We start from the raw sequence: 24,648 nt of genomic DNA, 5'->3' as shown, positions 1-24,648 counted from the left end.
CCTTACAGTGAAATGCACTATTGGCTCTAACCAGTAGTGCAAAAAAGGTGTTAGGTGAACAATATGTAAGTAAAGAAATAAAACAAAAGTAAAAAGACGGGCTATATACAGTATCGAGGCTATAAAAGTAGAGAGGCTACATACAGACACCGGTTAGTCAGGCTGATTGAGGTAGTATGTACATGTAGATATGGTTAAAGGGACTATTTATGATGAACAGAGAGTAGCCGAAGCGTAAAAGAGGGGAGTTTCTCCCATTCTTCTCTGCAGATCCTCTGAAGCTCAGTCAGGTTGGATGGTGAGCGTTGCTGCTCAGCTATTTTCAGGTTTCTTCAGAGATGTTAGATCGGGTTCAAGTCTGGGCTCTGGCTAGGCCACACTTGTCCCGAAGCCACTCCTGCGTTGTCTTGGCTGTGGGCTTAGGGTCGTTGTCCAGTTTAAAGGTGTACCTTTGCCCTAGACTTACGTCATGAGAGTTCCGGAGCAGATTTTCATCAACAATCTGTTTGTACTTTACTCCGTTCATCTTCCCTCAATCCTGACTTGTGTCCCAGTCCCTGCAGCATGATGTTGCCACCACCATGCTTCACCGTAGGGATGGTGCCAGATTTCCTCCAGACGTGATACTTGGCATTCAGGCCAAAGAGTTCAATCTTAGTTTCATCAGACCAGAGAATCTTGTTTCTCATGGTCTGAGACCTTTAGATACATTTTGGCAAATTCCAAGCGGGCAGTCATATGCCTTGTACTGTGGAGTGGCTTCTGTCTGGCCACTCCACCATAAAGGCCTAATTGGTGGAGTGCTGCAGAGGTGGTTGTCCTTCTGTAAGGTTCTCCCATCTCCATAGAGGAACTCTGGAGCTCTGTCAGAGTGACCCTTGGGTTCTTGGTCACCTCCTTGACCAAGGCCCTTCTCCCCCCCGATTGCTCAGTTTGGCCCAGCAACCAGCTCTAGGAAGAGTCTTGGTGGTTCCAAACTTCTTCAATTTAAGAATGATGGAGGCCACTGTGTTTTTGGGGACCTTCAATGCTGCAGAAAAGTTTTGGTACCTTTCCCCAGGTCTGTGCCTCGACACAATCAAGCCTAAACAATCCTGTCTCGGTTTGTTTTTTGCTCTGACATGCACTTTCATCTGTGGGACCTTATGTAGACAGGTGTGTGCCTTTTCAAATCATGTCCAATCAATTGAATTTACCAGAGGTGGACTCCAATCATGTTGTAGAAACATATCAAGAATGAATTATGGTAACAGTAGTCTCATAGCAAAGGGACTGAATACTTATGTAAATAAGGTATTTCTGTTTTTTATTTTTAATACATTTGCAAAAATATCCAAATAGCTGTTTTCACTTCATCATTATGGGGTATTGTGTGTAGATTTATGAGAGGGAAAAAATTCATACATTTTAGAATATACAGTCGTGGCCAAATGTTTTGAAAATGACAAACATATTAATTTTCGCAAAGTTTGCTGCTTCAGTGTACTGAATACTGAAGTATAATTACAATGATTTCATAAGTGTCAAAGGCTTTTATTGACAATTACATGAAGTTGATGCAATGAATCAATGTTTGCAGTGTTGTCCCTTCTTTTTCAAGACCTCTGCAATCCGCCCTGGCATGTTGTCAATTAACTTCTGGGCCACATCCTGACTGATGGCAGCCCATTCTTGCATAATCAATGCTTGGAGTTTGTCAGAATTTGTTGGTTTTTGTTTGTCCACCCGCCTCTTGAGGATTGACCACAATCTCAGTGGGATTACGGTCTGGGGAGATTCCTGGCCATGGACCCAAAATATCTATGTTTTCTTCCCCGAGACACTTAGTTATCACTTTTACCTGATGGCAAGGTGCTCCATCATGCTGGAAAAGGCATTGTTTGTCACCAAACTGTTCCTGGATGGTTGGGCGTAGTTGCTCTCGGAGGATGTGTTGGTACCATTCTTTATTCATGGCTGTGTTCTTAGGCAAAATTGTGAGTGAGCCCACTCCCTTGGCTGAGAAGCAACCCCACACATGAAGGGTCTCAGGATGCTTTACTGTTGGCATGACACAGGACTGATGGTAGCACTCACCTTGTCTTCTCCGGACAAGCTTTTTTCCAGATGCCCCAAACAATCGGAAAGGGGATTCATCAGAGAAAATGACTTTACCCCAGTCCTCAGCAGTCCAATCCCTGTACCCTGTACTCTGTCCCTGATGTTTTTCCTGGAGAGAAGTGGCTTGTTTGCTGCCCTTCTTGTCACCAGGCCATCCTCCAAAAGTCTTCGCCTCACTGTGCGTGCAGATGCACTCACACCTGCCTGATGCCATTCCTGAGCAAGCTCTGTACTGGTGGTACCCCGATCCCGCAGCTGAATCAACATTAGAAGGTCCTGGCGCATGTTGGACTTTCTTGGGCACGCTGAAGCCTTCTTCACAACAATTGAACCGCTCTCCTTGAAGTTCTTGATGATCCGATATATGGTTGATTTAGGTGAAATCTTACTGGCAGCAATATCCTTGCCTGTGAAGCCCTTTTTGTGCAAAGCAATGATGACCGGCACATGTTTTCTTGCAGGTAACCATGGCTGACAGAGGAAGAACAATGATTCCAAGCACAATCGTCCCTTTGAAGCTTCCAGTCTGTTATTCAAACTCAATCAGCATGGTAGCGTGATCTCCAGCCTTGTCCTCGTCAACACTCACACCTGTGTTAATGAGAGAATCACTGACATGATGTCAGCTGGTCCTTTTGAGGCAGGGCTGAAATGCAGTGTAAATGTTTTTTTTGCGATTCCGTTCAATTGCATGACAAAGAGGGACTTTGCAATTAATTACAATTCATCTGATCACTCTTCATAACATTCTGGAGTATATGCAAATTGCCATCATACAAACTGAGGCAGCAGACTTTGTGAAAATTAATATTTGTGTCATTCTCAAAACGTTTGGCTACGATTGTAGCTGTACCGTAACAAAATGTGGGAAAATTTCAAGGGGTCCGAATACTTCCAAATGCACTGTATACACACTATATACTTACACACACACACACACACAAAACTACACTGACATTCTCACACAAGACCCACACACATTCCCACACACATTCCCATACACTACACACACATAAAGACACTACACACACACACACACACACACATACACACACTTTCACACTCATCATATTCTGCTGCTACTTCGTTCTTTATTCTTACTCTCATGATTATCTACCCTGATGCCTAGTCAGTCAATGTACCCTGCATGTATATACCAACAAGCTCTCACAGTCAAATGTCAGAATTAGACGTTCATCCATGTTTCTGAACCGTCAGTGTCTAGCATTAACTCAAAATTCTTAAGGTTAGGCATTAACTCCGAATGGTTAAGGTAAACCAGTTAGGTGTAGGACAGACTTAAAACAAAAATATCAAAAACAACTTTCTATCAATGGATTTGAACATGCATCCAGCCCTTTGGAAGCAGATGCAGATGCTTACTCCCATCTGCCATCCCCTTCCAGAATAACCTTCCAAAACCTACTTGAAGGTAACAGTGCTCACTGTGGCCGTTTTCCACGTCATCTTCTGACGGCCTCAGACAATCAAATGTAATTTTATTGGTCACATACACATATTTAGCAGATGTTATGGTGGGTGTAGCAAAATGCTTGTGTTCCTAGCTCCAACAGTGCAGTAGTATCTAACAATTCACAACAATACACACAATTCAAAATGTAAAAGAATGGAATTAAGAAATATATTAAATAGGTAAATAAATGTTAAATAAAATAAAAAATATTAGGATGAGCCATGTCGGAGTGGCATTGACTAAAATACAGTAGAATAGAATACAGTGTATACATATGAAATTATTAAAACAGTTTGTAAACATTATTAAAATGACTAGTGTTCCATTATTAATGTGACCAGTTATTCCATGTCTATGTACATAGGGCAGCAGCCTCTATGGTTCAGGGTTGAGTAACTGGGTGGAAACCGGCTAGTGATGGCTATTTAACAGTTTAACAGCCTTGAGATAGAAGCTTGGGTGGTTGATGTCCTTGATTATCTTTTTGGCTTTCTTGTGCCATTGGTGCTGTAGGTGTCCTGGAGGGAAGGCAGTGTGCCTTCCGTTGAGCAGACCACGCAACCCTCTGGAGAACCCTGTGGTTGCAGGCTGTGCAGTTGCCGTACCAGGCGGTGATACAGCCTGACAGGATGCTCTCAATTGTGCATCTGTAAATGTTTGTGAGGGTCTTAGGGGCCAATACACATTTTTTCAGCCTCCTGAGGTTGAAGAGGCACTGTTGCACCTTCTTCAGCACACTGTCTGTGTGGGTGGACCATTTTAAATAGTCAGGGATGTGTACGCCAAGGAACTTGAAGCTTTTCACCTTCTGCACTGCGGTCCCATTGGTATGGATAGGGGCGTGCTCCCACTGCTGTTTCCTGAAGTCCACGATCAGCTCCTTTGTTTTGTTGACTTGAGGGAGAGGCTATTTTCCTGGCACCACTCCGCCAGCGCCCTCACCTCCTCCCTGGAGGCTGTCTCGTCATTGTTGGTAATCAGGCCTACTACTGTTGTGTCGTCTGCAAACTTGATGATTAAGTTGGAGGCGTGTGTGGCCACTAACTTGTGTCACCGGTGACTTCCCTCATGTACATATCTACCTCAAATACCTTGTATCTGTTACTGGTACTCCCTGTATATAACTTCATTCTTGTGTATTGTTTTCCTCTTGTCTTACTATTTTTATGTTTTATGATTTATTAATTTTACTCTCCATCGTTAGGAAGGGCTCGTAAGCAAGCATTTCACGGGAAAGTCCACCCCTTGAATTTGGCGCATGTGACGAATACAATTTGATTTAGAAGAGAACTGGAGGAAAGTATAGACTATTACCGTGTGTGTGTGTGTCGGGGGGGGGGGGGGGTGTTATTGGGTCCCTGGGGTCTGTGAGTTCTTCTTGTTCTCTCAATTTAGGCAAAAACCTGCCTCAATATGTCTCTCACCCTGGAAGTCTTTGTGGTGACTCACACACTGCGCAGACTGAGAGCTGGTCGCTGTGTTTTGGCTCGTCTCCTGTACATGTGTCACACAGTTGGAAGAAGAACACCTCCAGGCCCCCACACACATACCTCTCGGTCCCCATACACACCACATGTTGGTTCTCACTCCTATCTTCCTGCATACCTTTTGTCAAATCTTTGTCGGTGTGTTTGACTCTGTGGCTATGTCTCTACTGGTGGTTATTAACTAATTGAAAAGCAGTTGCAGCTTCACCTGGGACAATCACTCTCCACTAACCTGAGGTCGGATGTTGGCATTCTGATTCAGTCGCTGTCTGTTGTTCTGAAATCAAGAGAGAAATGAATGCTGGGTAGTCCTTTCTCTCTCTCCTGGATTTGCCTCAGGGCATAGCAGAGTCCATCAAATATTAACTACCTACATTATCATCAGATCATACTCTGACGCTGTGTGTGTGCTTGCATACGTGTGTGTTTGCATGATTGTGTGTATTAAAGTTGTACTAAGATAGAAAGAGTGAGTGCATACATCAGATTTCAATAGTCAGCATTGATCAACATCATCTCAGTCGCTCTTCTAGCAAAAGTTGGCAAAGCTTTTTTGGGGAATCTGTGGTTGCCTTGGCAACCATAATCAGCTCTAATTCAGCTGAGAGAGAATGTTTTATGGTCACATACACCAGATAGGTGCAGTGAAATGTGTTTCTTTACAGGGTCAGCCGTAGTACTACAGCGGCCCTGGAGCAAATTAGGGTTAAGTGCCTTGCTCAAGGGCACACTTGTCGGCTTGGGTATTCAAACCAACGACCTTTCGGTTACTGGCCCAAAGGAATATCCTCTAGTGTACCGAACTAGATAGACAGAGAGAGAGATAAAATGAGAGAGTGAGGTGAAAGCAGGGTCTACTAGAATGCGAGAGAGACTTCGACTGAGTTCTGGGTTTTTTCCACTGTACTGATTGAGTGATGGGTCAGGGACTGAGAGGACAGAAGTGAAAGAGTGAGAGAGAAAGGAGAAGAGAAGACAGATGTGTGACAGAGAAAGAGAAAGGGAGCAAGAGAGATGGCTGTCTTTAGAGGATTAGAACCCTATCCTCTTGTCTGACAGACTGATACTAGTATATATCTCATTCTTTTTCTCCATCAACTGGGATTACTATTACAAGTGGAAAAACATATTCCCCATCTCCTTCTCATCCACTCCTCTCTCTACTGGGGTTTCTGCTACTGTACTACTTATACTACTTATACTACTGCTACTGTACTACTCCCCATCTTCTTCTCCTCCTTTGGCGCTACTGGGCTTCGGACCTATCATCCATCTACCGCTCAATGCATCGGAGAGAAGAAAATATGGAGGATGGAACTAATTGATTTTCCTCCTTCTCCCTCCCTCCCTCATTCTCTTCCCTCTGGTCCATACTAGAGTTTAGGATACAGATTTGGGATCTTAATTTGATCACTCTTTTGTTGCTGAGAAGGTTCCTGCACAGGAAATGCTAACTTGTACTGTATTCAAGGTATAAAAAAGCTTCTAAAGTTTGTAATTTCCACTTTAAAATGTCAGACTTGATTTGCCTTAGCAAAAAATGTATCAACCCCTACAAAAAAAATGTAATTTAATTATAATCCACATAATATTGTCCTGTTACTGCGGGATTATTTTCCTGCTGTAGCAAACTGGCTCAAATTAAGATGGGAGAGAAGAAGAGAGGAGATGAATAAGACAGATAGAAAGAGAGCGAGAGAGAGAGCAGGAGAGAAATAGGCAAGAGGAGGAGAGGAGAGTGGTGCGTGGTGCTAAATGCCGTGTTTGCTTTGCTTTGCTTCTCCCCGTCGCATTACTTATGCACAAATACACACACACAAACACAACAGGCACACTTACTCTCCTGCTGGCTCGCACCAAAACAAACCTCCCAGGCAGTGTTTGTCTCTTTGAAAGCAGCAACAAACAACAGGAGAAAGACGAGAAGGAAAAAATAAATAGTAACTGGTGGAACAAGAGAAAGAGAAGAGAAGAAAAGAGAAAGAGGAGAGGAGAGAAAATAGGAGAGGAAAACAACCTGTCACTCAATAGTAGTTGTATTTTACAAGTCAGTTGGTCCGGAATTTTCTACCACTCTCCCAGCCAATCAGGTTGAGTTAGGGGATTCTCAAAGGATAAAGGGGAGGAGACAGAACACTGTTGTTGATTGACAGCCGGAGTCCTACAGGTGGAGCCACGAATAAACGGAGAGAGAGGAGGAGAGAGCGAGAGAGAGAGAGAGAGCGAGCGAGAAAGGAGCAGCAAGCAGCTACACTTTACGTCCCCTTTACTTCCTTTCCTCTTTTCACTTGTTTTCTGCCTAGTCGATACCCCCCAACACTCGCGTTTACCCCAACAATTGTGACTATCGTTAGCCACTACAGAGTCAAGATGAGCCATTGCAGGAAGAGATGCAAGCGACAGCTGACCAAAGTCTTTCGATTTTTCTACCGCTTCCTCACAGGGACACTCGAGAAAGGTAGGCAGTCACTCCACTGTAACATCCCTTACCTCCAGCTCCTAAACCCCCTATACTTCTAATCCAGACCCCTGCACCGGGCTCACCTCCACAGGTAAGGTGGGAGCAGAGCTCTGGGTCTGGAGCTGCTCCTGGTTGTTGCTCCAATATACGATTGTTTGGGTCTAGGAGCTGGAGTGATCTAGCCCTATGGATCTATCTATGTGGTTCCAGCTTTGTCATTCTAGGTCTAGGAGTTGGAGTGTTTAAGCTATGTGGTACTGATGGTATCTGATATTTTATATCTCTTGGTTCTGTGTGGTCTTCTATAGTGTGTGTGTGTGTGTGTGTCTGTGTGTCTGTGTGTGTGTGAGACATTGTACTCTGTGGCTGCCCTTACAAAAAGCACATGTCAAATTAGCAGTTTCACATTTGAAAATCTCAGTTTCACGTAATGTTTTCACATGTGAAATAGCTGTTTTCACATGCTGAGCTTCAATTTCACACTTGAAACCATATTTTCCCATGTATTAAATGTAGAGTTCACATATTAACACCAGCTTTTCACATGTAAGGAGAATAACATATTTGTATTTCACATGTGAACTTGCAATTGCACATTTGAAAGTGAAAGTCAAATTAGCAGTTTCATATGTAATTACAAGATCACATGTGAAAAACATTCATGTGAAAATCAAATTTGCAGACTCACATGTGGGGTTGAAATAATGTTATTCTCTCCACATGTGAAAAGATGGTTTTGACATGTTGCAGTAGCAATGTTTACACCGGTGAACTTATGGTGACCGCATCTAAAAATCCCAAATGCGGGACATGGGAACGATTTTGTGGGACATTCGTGGAACAGTGGACAGAAAACATTTTTGGGGGGCAGGTTATTGGATCACACTCTAGTTCTGCTGCTGTATGAAGGTCACTGCCAGTTAAAGTGGCAATCCGTAGTTGCTACGTCTATTTTTGGACTTGTAAATTAATGATATGTACCTATTGATTCTTGTAGAATATAACGTATAAATGTCTCATGAGCTTAGTTCAACTGTCGTACCCCATCAGAACCCAACATGTAAGCTTGTTTTACTCCAATGTTTGTAAACAAAGTAAATGTAAACAATGTTTGTTTTTTTCCACATTTGTTTTGTCTTTGTTTTTTGTAAAGGTCTGACAGGCTAACACTTTGTTAACCAGTCAGGACTCCATAAGCTGTAATTGAGCTGTGGATGTAGAATGTAAGGAAAATTGGACTGAGTGAACTCTCCATGAATCCCTCTTTCTCTCCCTCTTTCTCTCCTTCTTTTCTCTCTTTCCCTTTCAATCATTTTTGCTATCTCTCTCTTCAGCAGTCAAATGGGTTGCTCTCCAGAACCAAAACACATTTGTCCTCTACACTAAAAATATTGTGCTAGTTCTAGTTTGAAAAAAATTAATAAACTATTTACAGCAGGTTTCTGAGAATTTCCAACATGGGATATTTTTATGTAATAATATACTTAACTAAGTCCAACATCTAAAGAATTGCTTAGATCCAACATAATTTTATCAATTCCAAAACTGTTATCATATTGGTTAGATTTACTTAATCTTTTTCATTAGTTACTTTCAGTGATCGTGTCATATTGTTTAATATTTGTAAAAAAAAAAAACTATTGGTCACTAAATCCTGAGAAATGACGGACCATGTAAAAAACTGTTGGTCACTAAATCCTGCTAGAAGGACCACGTAAAAATGGTTGGCTGGCATGCCCTCACCCGTCTGAGCGTCGGCTGTGAATGCTCTCTCCCGCTGTATACTTATAGCGGGTGTTATGCTTTTTGAACATATAAAGAGAGAAGTAAGGTATCGAAATATTGAAGTAAAAACAGAAAACTGCATTGTTATGTACATTTTTTGGGGGATAACATTTACCAAGCCTTGGGTAAAAAAAATGTACAGTGTACAAACTGTTGAGCAATGAAATTATACCAGATGACCTGTTCAGTGGGTTACTGTGTGCAACAAAAGAGTGTTCAAATGAAGATACTTCATATGTATGCCAAGAGAAGGAGGAGTATCTGGTTAATGAGTTTCTTCCTTAGTTTTTTACACAAGACATACTTGAGGGTCAGGACATACTTGGCCTACTGGGAAGGCAGGGAACTCTAAACTTGACCCTACCAGAATGAAGGGAGCTCTGACCCTACCATGCATGCATGATACACTGGACCTACTTGAGTGGCAATAAACTCAAAGCTTGGACACGTTTCACCTGCCAGGTAGACCCAAAACTGTAACTCTAACCCTACCAGGTGGGAAGGGAACTCAAATCATACCGGAAAAGAAAGGAATTGTAAACCTACTGGGAAGGAAGGGAACTCTGACCCTTCCGGGAAGGAAGGGGACTCTGACCTGACCCTACCAGGAATGTGATGTCTGGCAGGTCACCTGAGGCAATATCTGGAGGTAGCAAGACCCTCAGGGCTGGAACTACCACAGTGCTAGCAGGTGGGGCCAGCAGGGACTCCAGGCCTGGGATCAGCAGGTCCCACCAGGCTGTAACTGGAGATGCCCCAATGTCTGGCATGTACCAATTTGTAAGTCGCTCTGGATAAGAGCGTCTGCTAAATGACTTAAATGTAAATGTAAATGTACTTGGTCTCTGCAGTAGCTGCAGGCTGTGGCTCCTTCCAAGGAGCGGGCAACGAATTCAACATGGGCTGTGCTCTGGGCCAGGAGCAGTGAGTGGCTCCTGAGGGAGAGCAGGGCTATTTGTGTCTGAAGGTTCCAGGGTTGAAGACAGTCGAACCTCGGGCACCGGAGCGTCTGCCTCTGCTAGCAGGGTATTCCCACTGGAAGGAGAGGAAGACTCCGCAACGGCAACCAGAACAGGCCCCAAAACAGCAGCTGGCTGTGGCATATACAACGTAGGTTCCAGCCTGGGGGGGGCTTAGAGGGACATCGGTCAGGAGAGCAACTCGTCCGCCTCTGGGGAGAGGGTGCTCCCGACACTAGGGCATATACAACGTCCGCCTCTGGGGGAGGTTCCAGCCGGGGGCCGGGGGGCTTAGAGGGACATCGGTCAGGAGAGCAACTCGTCCGCCTCTGGGGAGAGGGTGCTCCCGACACTAGGGCATATACAACGTAGGTTCCAGCCGGGGGGGGGCTTAGAGGGACATCGGTCAGGAGAGCAACTCGTCCGCCTCTGGGGAGAGGGTGCTCCCGACACTAGGGCATATACAACGTAGGTTCCAGCCGGGGGGGGCTTAGAGGGACATCGGTCAGGAGAGCAACTCGTCCCCCTCTGGGGAGAGGGTGCTCCCGACACTAGGGCATATACAACGTAGGTTCCAGCCTGGGGGGCTTAGAGGGACATCGGTCAGGAGAGCAACTCGTCCGCCTCTGGGGAGAGGGTGCTCCCGACACTAGGGCATATACAACGTAGGTTCCAGCCTGGGGGGCTTAGAGGGACATCGGTCAGGAGAGCAACTCGTCCGCCTCTGGGGAGAGGGTGCTCCCGACACTAGGGCATATACAACGGGTTTCCAGACACTAGGGCATATACAACGTAGGTTCCAGCCGGGGGGCTTAGAGGGACATCGGTCAGGAGAGCAACTCGTCCGCCTCTGGGGAGAGGGTGCTCCCGACACTAGGGCATATACAACGTAGGTTCCAGCCGGGGGGGCTTAGAGGGACATCGGTCAGGAGAGCAACTCGTCCGCCTCTGGGGAGAGGGTGCTCCCGACACTAGGGCATATACAACGTAGGTTCCAGCCTGGGGGGCCTGGAGCGACAAAGATCTGTTGAATAGCTAGGCCACCTCAGGATGTAGTTGGGGTCCCAACGGTTCCGTGGAGGTGGCGAACACCCGGAGGGCCTGGAGTAGTGTCTCTCAGGAGAGTTGCCGGGCCGACTCAGGGAGTACCATGATAGCTGGGAAGGCCTAGAGTAGCGGGGGTGGTAAGAGTGCTCCCTCAGCGGTGAATCAGGCCGGGTGGTCCTAGAGTACGCCCCCTGATCTCTTGCTGCTCATGACGCAGGTACTCATATTCCCTCATCAGCTCCCAACTAGTGAGGGCATGGTTACTCCCTGACCACTGAGGATGCCTGGAGCAGGTCTCTTAGATGAGAGAGGTGTGTAGTAGGACCTCGTATGGGCTTAGGTGGGTGGTGACAGTCGTCTCATACATCTTAGGGATGCAGGATAACTCGTCTGCATCCTGGGGCATGGAAACAACTCATCCAGATTGAAGGACCATGTTAGAACTATTGGTTGCTAAATCCAGAGAAATGATGGACCATGTAAAAAACTGTTGGTAACTAAATCCGTCTAGAAGGGCCATGTAAAAACGGTTGGCTGGTATGCCCTCACCAGTCTAAGCAGTCAGCTGTGAATGCCCTCACCCACTATATACATACAAATGTAGTCGGAAGTTTACATACACTTAGGTTGGAGTCATTCATTAAAACTAGTTTTTCAACCACTCCACAAATTTCTTGTTAACAAACTATAGTTTTGGGAAATCGGTTAGGACATCTACTTTGTGCATGACACAAGTCATTTTTCCAACAATTGTTTACAGACAGATTATTTCACTTATAATTCATTGTATCACAATTCTAGTGGGTCAGAAGTTTACGTACACTAAGTTGATTGTGCCTTTAAACAGCCTGGATAATCCCCAAAAAGTATGTCATTGCTTTAGAAGTTTCTGATAGGCTAATTGACGTCACTTGAGTCAATTGGTGGTGTACCTGTGGATGTATTTCCAGGCCTACCTTCAAACTCAGTGCCTCTTTGCTTGACATCATGGGAAAATCAAGACCTCAGAAAAACAATTGTAGACCTCCACAAGTCTGGTTCATCCTTGGGAGTAATTTTCAAATGCCTGAAGGTACCATGTTCATCTGTACAAACAATAGTACGCAAGTATAAACACCATGGGACCAGGCATCCGACATACCGCTCACGAAGGAGACACGTTCTGTCTCCTAGAGATTAACGTACTTTGGTGTGAAAAGTGGCCACTATGGAAAATGCTGTGGTAGCGTGTGCATGTCTCTTGACTGACTGTTTACCAATACAACAATTAAACCACCACTTCTGAAAAAGTACTTGTGCAACCAATGCAATAATAGTGCTTATGGCAGTACAGAATAATACTACATGCAATAAACAATATGCAAAGCAGCATTGGCAACTCTAACATTAAATAATAGTAAAAGACATACAGTAGAACATATGGCTGAAACTTATCTAAGTAGCATGAAGTAATTAGTGGTAATTACCTATTATTGCACAGCATGTACAAACCAAAATACCCCCCCCCCCCCCCTCCCCTGCAACTTACATTTCAATGCACGCACAACTTTCAGACATTCGTGTTACTGTCGACAACAAAAATGTCCTCCGACAAATGCGTCGGGTACAGTGCCCAGTGAGCAGTGTGACCTCATCTTTGATGGTCAATATGCCCAACTGTTTTGATATCAGTTTATCATGGTCTATTACACCTCATAGCACAACAAACTGCTTAATACTAGTATAGAAATAGACATACATATACTGTAACATTGTGTAAAAGTACCCACAATCCTCTAAAAACTGAGCAACATGGCAAGTTGATTGAAAATGTTATAAGTAAATTAAACACAATTTTCATTGTTGTCATTGTAACTCCAAAATAATTGTTCAGATTTTGCAGTATATTGAATTGAATTTACATTTTCAAATGTTATGCTTTTTGAGCATATAAAAATGAAGTAAGGTATTGAAGTATTGAAAAAAAAACAGAAACCTGTATTTTTATGTACATTTTTGGGGATGTAATATTTAATAAGCTCCTAATTTATATATTTTTTATAGTGTACAAACTGTTGAGCAATGAAATTATACCAGATGACCTGTTCAGTGGGTTACTGTGTGCAACAAAAGAGTGATCAAATTAAGATCCTATGTATGCTAAGAGAAGAGGAGTATCTGGTCAATGAGTTTCTTCCTTAGTTTTTTACACAAGACATACTTGAGGGTCAGGACTTGGCCTACTGGGAAGACAGGGAACTCTAAACCTGACCCTACCAGAAGGAAGGGAACTCTAAACCTACAAGGAAGGAAGGGAACGCTGACCCTACCATGCAGGCATGATACATATGTATGCTAAGCTCTTGTATGGACCAGAGGGAAGAGAGAGAGGGAGGGAGAAGGAGGAGTATCTGGTCAATGAGTTCCTTCCTTAGTTTTTTCTTCTCTCCGATGCATTGAGCTGTAGATGAATGAAATGTCCAAATCCCAGTAGAGCCAAAGGAGGAAAGGAAGACGGGGAGTGAGTTCTTACTGTGTGTTATTGTAAATATGCACTTTGACCTAAGCTTATGTCAAGGTACATATTTCATCCTCCATTTTCACTCTTTCATTTATCTTGTTCTTCTTTCTCTCGTTAGACTTTGACATTTGCAGAGGAGTGTTTTCATATTCAGAAAGTGCACACACACATACACACACACACATGCAGCAGAGCTTCTATCAGAAATACTGTGCATCGGTCAGTCCAGTCAGTAAGTCAGTGGTCTTATAATAACCCCCTCAGCAGATCCATTAAGTATTTAGTAAATACAGCGTGTGTGTGTACTTAAATGTACGTTTACCGAGAGAGCCAGGTTTCTATGACAACCGGTTCTTGCGTGTCTGTTCCAGGAAGAGGAGAGCGAGAAAGAGAGAGGGGGTGGAGAGGGGGATGGAGAAAATAGAGAGACATAGGTAAAGAAATAGACAGATAGAGGGGAATGTGGACCTCTCTGTATGGGAGCTAGCTAATAGTATGTAGGTATTTCATCAATGTCGATCGTGGTTTGTATTTCAGCATCATGGTATTTTAGGACAGGCTCATGTAAAGGGGCCCAGCCAATATATAGTCAATCAACTGTAACAATAGATAACATTTACTGGATGGATACACATCGTTTTGACTATACATATACACTGAGTGTACAAAACAGCCTCAATTCGTCGATGCATGTACTATACAAGGTGTCGAAAGCGTTCCACAGGGATCTTGGCCCATGTTGACTCCAATGCTTTCCACAGTTGTGTCAAGTTGGCTGGATGTCCTTTGGGTGGTGAACCATTCTTGATACACATAGGAAACTGTTGAGTTTAAAGAACCCAGCAGCGTTGAAGGTCTTTACACAAACCGATGCAGCTGGCAACTACTACCATACCTGGTTCAAAGGCACTTAAATATTTTGTCTTGCTCATTCACCCTCTGAAAGACACAAATACACAATCCATTTCTCAACTGTCTCAAGGCTTAAAAATCATTCTTTAACCTCTCTCCTCCCCTTCATCTACATTGATTGAGTTGTGTTTAATAAGTGACATCAATAGCTTTCACCTGGATTCACCCTATGTCATGGAAAGAGCAGGTGTTCATAATGTTTTGTACACTAAGTGTATACTTTTGACCCCCAGTCCACGATTAGAGGGGAACGATGAAAACCTGTAGGAGTTTAATACAATAACAGAATGAGTTCAAATGAGTTCAAAACCATTACTTTTGTAAAAGTTAATTGTAGGGGTAAAAAAAAAGGTATGCCACAGTTTGAGCAACCCATAGAAATCTCACCTAGTTGTTTTAGTAGAGTGAGTAAACTTGAGTTTTTCTACCTCCCACTATTTCTGAGGGGGAGAAAGGAGGGAGGTAGAGAGAGAACTGTAACTGTGATAATCAAGTCTGTCTGGTAAAACTATAATTAAACTGACTCTCACAGCGTAGACCTGGGTTTTGAGGTGTGTGTGTGTGTGTGTGTGTTCTCCTTTCTGCCCTAGGGCTCTGTTATATTATTGTGAAACTATATCTCTACTTAGACTAATTAACAGGCATTAAACACTATTTGGCAAAACTATCCCTCCCTTCCTCTCTCCTTCTCTCCCTGCTCTCTCCTCTTTCTCTCAGTACCTCTAGGCTGTCTGTCTGTTTCTTGTTTTGTGTTGTTTTGTCTGACTCCTTTGATTGTCTTGTCTGATAAGATACCCATTGGGTTGTGTCATTCTCTGAATGATAAGAAACCAAATATCCAGACAGTCCTAGGCCTATATCTGATTCATAACATAGGCATTAGCTCAGGGAGCTGACATGAGTCTTTCAGGTCTCAAGCAAGGTACTCATTACCTGAGCCTATTTCAATGAACCACCTCTGATATTTGACGTCCATCCATGTGTGAGGACGTCGGGAGATGAGCGCTGTTACCTTCAAGTACTGTAGGTTTTGGTTTTGCTAGGGCATTGTGGACAGGGATGGCAGATGGGCGTAAGCATCTGCCTCTGATTCTAAAGGTTGCATGTTTGAATCCAGCGATAGAAAGTTGTTTTTATATTTTTGTTTGAAGTTAATGCCTAAACATAACCTTAAGTTAAGGTTAAGTTTGGAAGAACTTCGAAATTTGACGTTTAAGGAACTGTTAACATCTAATTCTGACGTGAGACTGTGAGAGCTTGTAGAATATATGCCAGCGGAGTAACGTATTGTCTTCTTGTTTTGCCAGATGGCTAATGAGCTATTCTGTGATTGTAGCTTTGTCTTTTGTCTCTTATGATGTTCAGATTGATATCAGTCGGCCCTAGTCTCTAAGTCATTTACCGTAGATAAAGGCTTGCACACATGTACGGCTGTGACCGCATGCACACACAGACACACACACGCACACACACACACTTACTGTTGTGATTGAAGGAATAGAGGATACGGAGAAGTGAAAAAGAGGTAGGCAACACACAGCACACAGCAGCAAAGGGAGTTTAAAATCCCGTTCGTTTCCTTCTTGCGATCAGTAGCAGTAATTAGTCAGAGTGACATGGTGCTAAAGGAAACAAAGTGTTCCTTCTTCAGTGTCCTGGGAACGTTAATACAGTACACACACTATTAATTAATGACCTCTGATTTCACAGCCCCCATGGTGCTATACTTATCTACACACACACGCACACACACACTACATATATTGTATATCAGTGGTTCACTAACAAGGTAAGATAGGTTTTCACATGCTTTGTAACGGCTTCTTACTTGTTTCTTGCACATTACTTAATTGTACAGTAAATACTTGCACAGCTGCAAGGTCAGGTGCATTGTGAATAGATGGTCCAATTACTGATTCCATACAGAACCCAATGTAAACCCATACAGAAAGAAAAACCTATTTTAGTTATCCCTTTTTTGAACCTCTATGCAGTTTTACAAGAGTTTATATGTCTAATGATGTCACCTCTGCTCGTGTGTGTGTGTTAGAGAGATCCTTCTCTGACCTTTAATTCAAGTCTATATTCTAATAGTATAATAGTAATGATGTCACCTTTCTACTCCCCTGTCTTTCTCTTCCTGCCTATCTCTCCTGCTTCTGTCTCTCCGTCACGTATTCTCTTCTTTATTAAATGGATTTAAACTGTGAACATATAATAGATCATGAATAAACCACATCCTGGCTGACATGACACCTGAAGAGTTGGGAGTACTTGCAGAGGTGTGGTTTGTGTGTGTATGTGTGCACATGCTCACTTGTTGTGTGTGTTTGTGCACACATACATGTGTATTTTGTGTGAAATGACTAACAGACTGCAGAATTTTATCCAAGAGTGTGTCAATAGTCTCCACAGGAGAAGAAATGTTCATTTCCATAAGGACAAATCACTCAAAACAAACCCCATGTCTACACAGTGGGACTCCCTGTGTCTCTGTCTCTGTCGTCAGGAAGAATAGAGGAGACACTCCGCTGTGTGCGTGTGTTTGTGTGTGAGACGCTCTGATAGACACTGTATAATAGATAATATCAGGGCCCAGCAGGAGGCCGCAACGAAGCCTGGGGGTTGGGTAGAGTTGGATCCCAGTTTGAGGGTCTTGTGATGGGAGTGGGGGCCAGAGTGAGGATTGGAGGTTGGGTACTGGTGGCTCATGGGTCCGGTCCGGAAACACCACAGTCGATCAAACAAGTCCTGCAGGCGAAGTGCTGCAACAAAGGACCTTGCAGCTGGCCCAGAACAGAGTAGCACGTCTTGCCCTTCAATGTAAACTGCAGGCTAATGTCAACAGTATGCATGTCAGTCTCTCTTGGCTCAAAGTAGAAGAGATTTACATTACTGTGTTAAAAATTCCAAATTGTCTGTATAAATCAACTTACATATTAGCCTTATGTGGCCCCGCCCACTTGACACAGTTCCATTCGAACGCGATTGTTTTTGTGTTTCCGTTTCACAACTTCCGTCAACACTAACGAATGACCTCAGAGCGGAGGCTAGCTAATAATAAAAAAAACTTGCATCATTATCACATCTTAACAAATAAACAAAAGCAAAACATGGCTCACATTCTTCACCGGGAGGAGGGAAAAGGATTGGTATTATTTAAGGCCTATGTTCAGCCCAGCCAACCAAGCAGCTCTTACCACTCGGCTTGGGTACTTGTATCCCAACAACGGATAAGTAGAGACGGCTGGATGCGCTTGCACCGCTGGCCTTGGAATGTCATGCAGCCTCAATTTTGTAGAAGGTCGGCTCATAAGCAAAGCCACTTGCATTTCTAAGTCTAACATTACTTGACATAAGCGATTACAACATACAAGCAGCATTCAAGCAGCCTACATGTGGTGACAGTTACTATAATCCATAGGCTAACGTTATGATAGAGTTCTCAGATGATATCTATGATCAATCTCTGCGTCACTTGGTCTTGTAATTTCCATTTTCTTCATTCCTTTTATAGGTGAAAGTGCACAATACTACCTTATCTAGACACAAGAATGATACAATAGCCCGGTCTAACATAACAGTTCAAACGTTTTGTTGGATGAAAGCTGATTTGAGAATGTCATGATTTCTTGGTGATGTTAACAGGTATTTGTGAATCAACAGAACTGCTATATGTCAAATGTTATGTTGGTGAAACATGGTAGGTTTATGGAGTTCATGTGAGTAGGGTATAACATGTATTTAAACATGTCAGCATCACATGTATTTCTTTGATGTTATTGTTTTTCTGGGTGAATAAGGTTTGTAATCCTTGTGGTTGGGGGTAATGCCTAAAGTATGGTAAGTACAAGTGGTCTCATCTCATTGGGAAGAATAGCAAGGCAAGTTTAGGATGAAACTTGCATGTGTTTTGATTAAGTTGATCACATTGTCCTCAGTCACACAGTTGTTAATAATGGGATTTTCTCTGAATGTTTATATTGTAACAAACATTCCATCGCAGGTGCAGAATGCAGAATGTGTCCAGTGGGATAACTGCCATAGACTGCACAGATGAGCAGTGACAATGGAATGCAGGGACTCGGAGGAAACTTGAGCCAAAGAGGTTAAACAGCATTGACTTCACACACCATAAGGCCAGTGACCAATATGCAGAAAAGCATCCAGAATGTCCACCCCTGACTCCCACTCCTGCATTCCACTCACGGGAGGAATTGAATAGGAGCCTGAGACACCTTGTTACGATCGTCGTAGTGAGGAGACCAAAGCGCAGCGTGATGTGAATACATCTTTTTAATGAAAGACGAAAAAACACAAAGTACACTAAACAAACAAACAAAATAACAAGACGAACGTGACCGCTATCAAAACTGAGTGCAAACATGCAACATCACATAGACAATAAACCACGAAATACCCCAAGAAGATAGCTGCCTAAATATGGTTCTCAATCAGAGACAACGATAAACAGCTGCCTCTAATTGAGAACCAATCTAGGCAACCATAGACATACATAAACACCTAGATGGTAAACACCATAAACCTACAAAACCCCTAGACAGTACAAAAACACATACATTACCCATGTCACACACTGACCTAACCAAAATATATAAAGAAAACAAAGAATACAGGGCGTGACAGTACCCCCCCACTGAGGTAGTGCGGACTCAAAAAAAAAAAATCTAAAGGGGAGGGTCCGGGTGGACCTCTTTCACGGCGGCGGCTCGGGTGCGGGATGTGGACCCCGCTCTACCTCAGTCTTGGCCCACTTAGGTGGCGCCTCAGGAGCGGGGACGCTCGCAGCGGGCCCCGGACTGAAGATCATCGTAGAGAGCGCCACTGGACGAAAAGGCGCCTCTGGCAGCTCCGAACTGAGGGGCAGCTCCGGACTGAGGGGCAGCTCTGGACTGAGGGGCAGCTCCGGACTGATGGGCAGCTCTGGACTGGCTGATGACTCTGGCAGCTAATGGCTGGCTGACGGCTCTGGCAGCTCCTGGCTGACTGACGGCTCTGGCAGCTCCTGGCTGGCTGACGGCTCTGGCAGCTCCTGGCTGGCTGACGGCTCTGGCAGCTCCTGGCTGGCTGATGGCTCTGGCAGCTCCTGGCTGGCTGACAGCTCTGGCAGGTCCTGGCTGATAGACGGCTCTGGCAGCTCCTGGCTGACTGGCGGCTCTGGCAGCTCCTGGCTGGCCGCCCCCAACATTGTTTTAGAGAATTTGCCTCATAACCGCAGACCACGTGTATGGCGTCTTGTCGGGGGTGAGCGGTTTGCTGACGTCAATGTTGTGCACAGAGCGCCCCATGGTGGCGGTGGTGTTATGTTATGGGCAGGCATAAGCTACGGTCAATGACCACAATTGAATTTTATCGATGGCAATTTGAATACACAGAAATACCGTGACGGGTTCCTTAAGGTATCTGTGACCAACGGATGCATATCTGCATATCCCAGTCATATGAAATCCATAAATTAGGGCCTAATGAATTTACTTAAATTGACCAATTTGTTCATATGAACTTTATTGTTGCATGCTGCATTTATATTTTTGTTCAGTATATCAACAAACGATCTATTAATAAGCAACTAACTATCTGTTGATAAGCAACTGCTTGCTAAGGTTACGCTTAGGGTTAGGGTAAGGTTCAGAATAAGGTTTAGGCTAAAGGTTAGGGTTAGGATAAGGGTTGTCCATGGTAAGGTATCTCCAAATAAATTGTTACCATCTTGGGTAACATAAGGGAAACTGGGCATCTAGAGGGGGGGGGGGGGGGATTTTTGCATTTAGCTAATTGCACTTATTGTCACTTAGCTAATAACGCCTAATATCACGCTAGCCATTTTACAAACATTTGAATGCTGAAAGTGACCTGCAGATGTGCCAGATCAGAAATAGACCTACCTCTCCTTGGGCAGTGCCCAAAGCTGCACACAGCGTGCAGATTGACTAGGCTACTGATATTGCCTGTTGTTGGGCGACATGCAAAATGACTTGTAGATCAATGACTGTCAAGACAATTACATGCTTAGTTTGACACTGAAGGTAAGGACGCATCAGTTGTCACAAAAGATGAGAGGTATTTTTGGAAAGTAGAAAGAAAGTACCTTGAGCAAAAAAACAATTGTGAACTGCCGATTCTTAACGTTTGAATACATTTCCTGATACATGCAACCTGCATTTGGATTGGTTTGGGGTCCTGCGGACCGATGCAAACATTTGAACCTGGGACAGATGCATATCGGTGAATCATTACATCCCTATGTGAAACATCACCTTCATCCATCATTGACACACACACCTCTCACACACACACTAAAAAAACAGTCATACTTAAAATAAATTCCTATTATCAGCAGTCTGACAGGGAGGAAGAGATGAGAAAAGAGACAAAGTGTACATAAGGAGAGGAGAATAGTTAGGGAAGGGGAGGAGAATGGTTAAGGAAGGAGAGGAGAGAGGGGAGGAAAGGATAACAGCGAAAGAGATGTGTGTGTGTGTGTGTGTGTGGGTTCGTGTGCGCGCTTGCGAGAGAGATCATTTCAAGGTAGACTTAATGAACATCTGTCCCTGCCTCTCTATATTTCCCATGGCCTATGCAGTCTTAGATCTGTCATACACATCACTCACCCCCCCCTCCACTTTCCCATTGAGAATTTATGAGCATGTGCTTGGAAACACGCGCACATACACACACCTGTAGTTGTGTGACTGACACTCACGAGGCATTTAGGAGAGAGAATAGATGCCACCCTCCTCAAGTTCCACCAGCTGTTGGCACTGTGTGACTGGGAGCTGCTGTGCATAGTGTGTATGGGCAAACCAACCTCCTGCTGGTTTCATTTACACAAAAGTTTGTCATATACTGTATCACCAAGCTTTTTTGGGGAGCTATTCCACAGTGTCTCTATATACAGTGTACTGCACTCTTACAAAAAAAGGGTTCTTCGGCTGTCCCCTTAGGAGAACGCGTTTTTGGTTCCACATAGAACCCCTTTCGGTTCCATGTGGAACGGTTCTACTATGACCAAAAGGCTTCTACAAAGGGTCCTCCTATGGGGACAGCCAAAGTGTACACCCCTAGAGACTGACAGAGGCTGTACATAACAAATCATTTCCATTCACGTTTCAACATAATGACTAGTTCATGAAGTCATGGACATTTTTTGTAGTATATTGATAAATCATACGTTTTCTAATCAGTGAAAGATCTAGTCTAACTATAGCTATTAAATGCCGGAGGGATCTCTCTATTCACATAAAGTACACACACACACACACACATACTCACACACATTCTTGCCTCGTTCCCTGTCTATCTTTTCCATTAACTTTGTATTAACTTTGGGTTAGTAGCCAAGATTAACCTGTGTATGTGCGTGCGTGTGGCCTGCAGAAGCAGTAGCTTCAGAACAAAGAAACACACACACACTTACACAAACATATTCTTTGTGTGTGTGCGTGCCTGCGTCCCTTGCGCGCGCGCGTGTGTGTGTGTGTGTGTGTGTGTGTGTGTGTGTGTGTGTGTGTGTGTGTGTGTGTGTGTGTGTGTGTGTGTGTGTGTGTGTGTGTGTGTGGTAAGTGCGCCTGAATTTATGCATGTGTGTGTGGGCCACTAAATGTGTGTGTGACTACCCTGTGGGAATTGCTTGTCTACTCCAGTGAGCTAGTGAGACGAGACGAGACCTTGGAGAGAGATGACCTTGAAACACTCTCACTATGTCCCCTACTGAGTACTGCAGAGAGAGAGCGGGAGGGGGAGTTGAAGTTATATGAGGGAGAGCGGCTGAGAGAGACAGAGAGAGAGAGAGACATCAAGTCACTCATGACTTCATTATTTAACTCCCATACATGCATCTGAATATTCAATAGATTTGTAATCTCTCTGAAAATGTTCACATTGTTGATTTGAATGCCAGTGAGTGCTGAGACCAGGGTTGCAGTCAGAAATGTGTAATGTACCAAATCTTGCAGATAGAAATGCCAGGAAAATAACCTGCATGATTCCTCATTCCACATATCTGAGATATACAGTACCAATCAAAAGTTTGGTAACACCTACTCATTCCAGAGTTTTTCTTTATTTTTACTATTTTCTACATTGTAGAATAATAGTGAAGACATCAAAACTATGAAATAACACATATGGAATCATGTAGTAACTAAAAAAGTGTTAAACAAATCCAAATATATTTTAGATTTTAGATTCTTCAAAGTAGCCACCCTTTGCCTTGATGACAGCTTTGCACACGCTTGGCATTCTCTCAACCAGCTTCACCTGGAATGCTTTCCAACAAGTCTTGAAGGAGTTCCCACATATAGTGAGCACTTGTTGGCTGCTTTTTCTTCACTCTGCGGTCCAACTGATTCAGGCCAGGTCATCTGATGTAGCACTCCATCACTCTCCTTCTTGGTCAAATAGCCCTTACACATCCTGGAGGTGTGTTGGGTCCTTGTCCTGTTGAAAAACAAATGATAATCCCACTAAGCGCAAACCAAATGGGATGGCGTATTGCTGCAGAAAAATGTCAAATAAACTGTTTTCGCTTTGTCATTATGGGGTATTGTGTGTAGATTAATGAGGGACATTTTTATTTAATACATTTTAGAATAAGGCTGTAACGTAACAAAACGTGGAAAAAGTCAAGGGGTCTGTATACTTTCCGAAAGCAAAATATGTCTGTATACAGTATCTTGACAACACACCATTCTGCAGAGGCATCGCACTGCAGAGTCATATAAAACGATGATTATAAAATAATAATGGATTAGGACAGGACAGGGTATGACAGGACAGGAAAATAGTCTTAGACAAAATACTACAATACTACTGCAATCAAAATAGACACTGTACATAACATTAAACACTCAACATAATACATACATTGCAGGTTACCCATGTCATATACATGTACATGTCTCGTATAGCCACATACATAATAATACATACATCAATGCCATACAACTCTCCTTCCGTGGCCTCCAATTGCTCTTAAATACAAGTAAAACTAAATGCATGCTCTTCAACCGATCGCTACCTGCACCTACCCGCCTGTCCAACATCACTACTCTGGACGGCTCTGACTTAGAATACGTGGACAACTACAAATACTTAGGTGTCTGGTTAGACTGTAAACTCTCCTTCCAGACCCATATCAAACATCTCCAATCCAAAGTTAAATCTAGAATTGGCTTCCTATTTCGCAACAAAGCATCCTTCACTCATGCTGCCAAACATACCCTTGTAAAATTGACCATCCTACCAATCCTCGACTTTGGCGATGTCATTTACAAAATAGCCTCCAATACCCTACTCAACAAATTGGATGCAGTCTATCACAGTGCTATCCGTTTTGTCACCAAAGCCCCATATACTACCCACCATTGCGACCTGTACGCTCTCGTTGGCTGGCCCTCGCTTCATACTCGTCGCCAAACCCACTGGCTCCATGTCATCTACAAGACCCTGCTAGGTAAAGTCCCCCTTATCTCAGCTCGCTGGTCACCATAGCATCTCCCACCTGTAGCACACGCTCCAGCAGGTATATCTCTCTAGTCACCCCCAAAACCAATTCTTTCTTTGGCCGCCTCTCCTTCCAGTTCTCTGCTGCCAATGACTGGAACGAACTACAAAAATCTCTTAAATTGGAAACACTTATCTCCCTCACTAGCTTTAAGCACCAACTGTCAGAGCATCTTACAGATTACTGCACCTGTACATAGCCCACCTATAATTTAGCCCAAACAACTACCTCTTTCCCAACTGTATTTAATTTATTTATTTATTTTGCTCCTTTGCACCCCATTATTTTTATTTCTACTTTGCACATTCTTCCATTGCAAAACTACCATTCCAGTGTTTTACTTGCTATATTGTATTTACTTTGCCACCATGGCCTTTTTTGCCTTTACCTCCCTTCT

General features: G+C 43.6%; 1 protein-coding gene across 1 annotated transcript in view; it reads left to right on the top strand.

Annotated features, from left to right (window-relative positions):
• The first annotated feature begins 7,293 nt into the window (after positions 1–7,293).
• LOC115113402 (Kv channel-interacting protein 2-like) overlaps positions 7,294–24,648 on the top strand; it is a 107,040-nt gene continuing 89,685 nt past the window's right edge. Inside the window, exon 1 of the mRNA XM_065012879.1 lies at positions 7,294–7,519. Within this exon, the coding sequence (XP_064868951.1) occupies positions 7,432–7,519 (88 nt within the window). The 5' untranslated portion in view covers positions 7,294–7,431. The remainder of the gene's footprint in view (positions 7,520–24,648) is intronic.

Source organism: Oncorhynchus nerka, linkage group LG28 (genome assembly GCF_034236695.1).
Source record: "Oncorhynchus nerka isolate Pitt River linkage group LG28, Oner_Uvic_2.0, whole genome shotgun sequence".
In the NCBI taxonomy this organism is placed as follows: domain Eukaryota; kingdom Metazoa; phylum Chordata; class Actinopteri; order Salmoniformes; family Salmonidae; genus Oncorhynchus; species Oncorhynchus nerka.
Note: the sequence above shows the minus strand (reverse complement) of the source record. Positions and strands in the feature narration are given on the sequence as shown.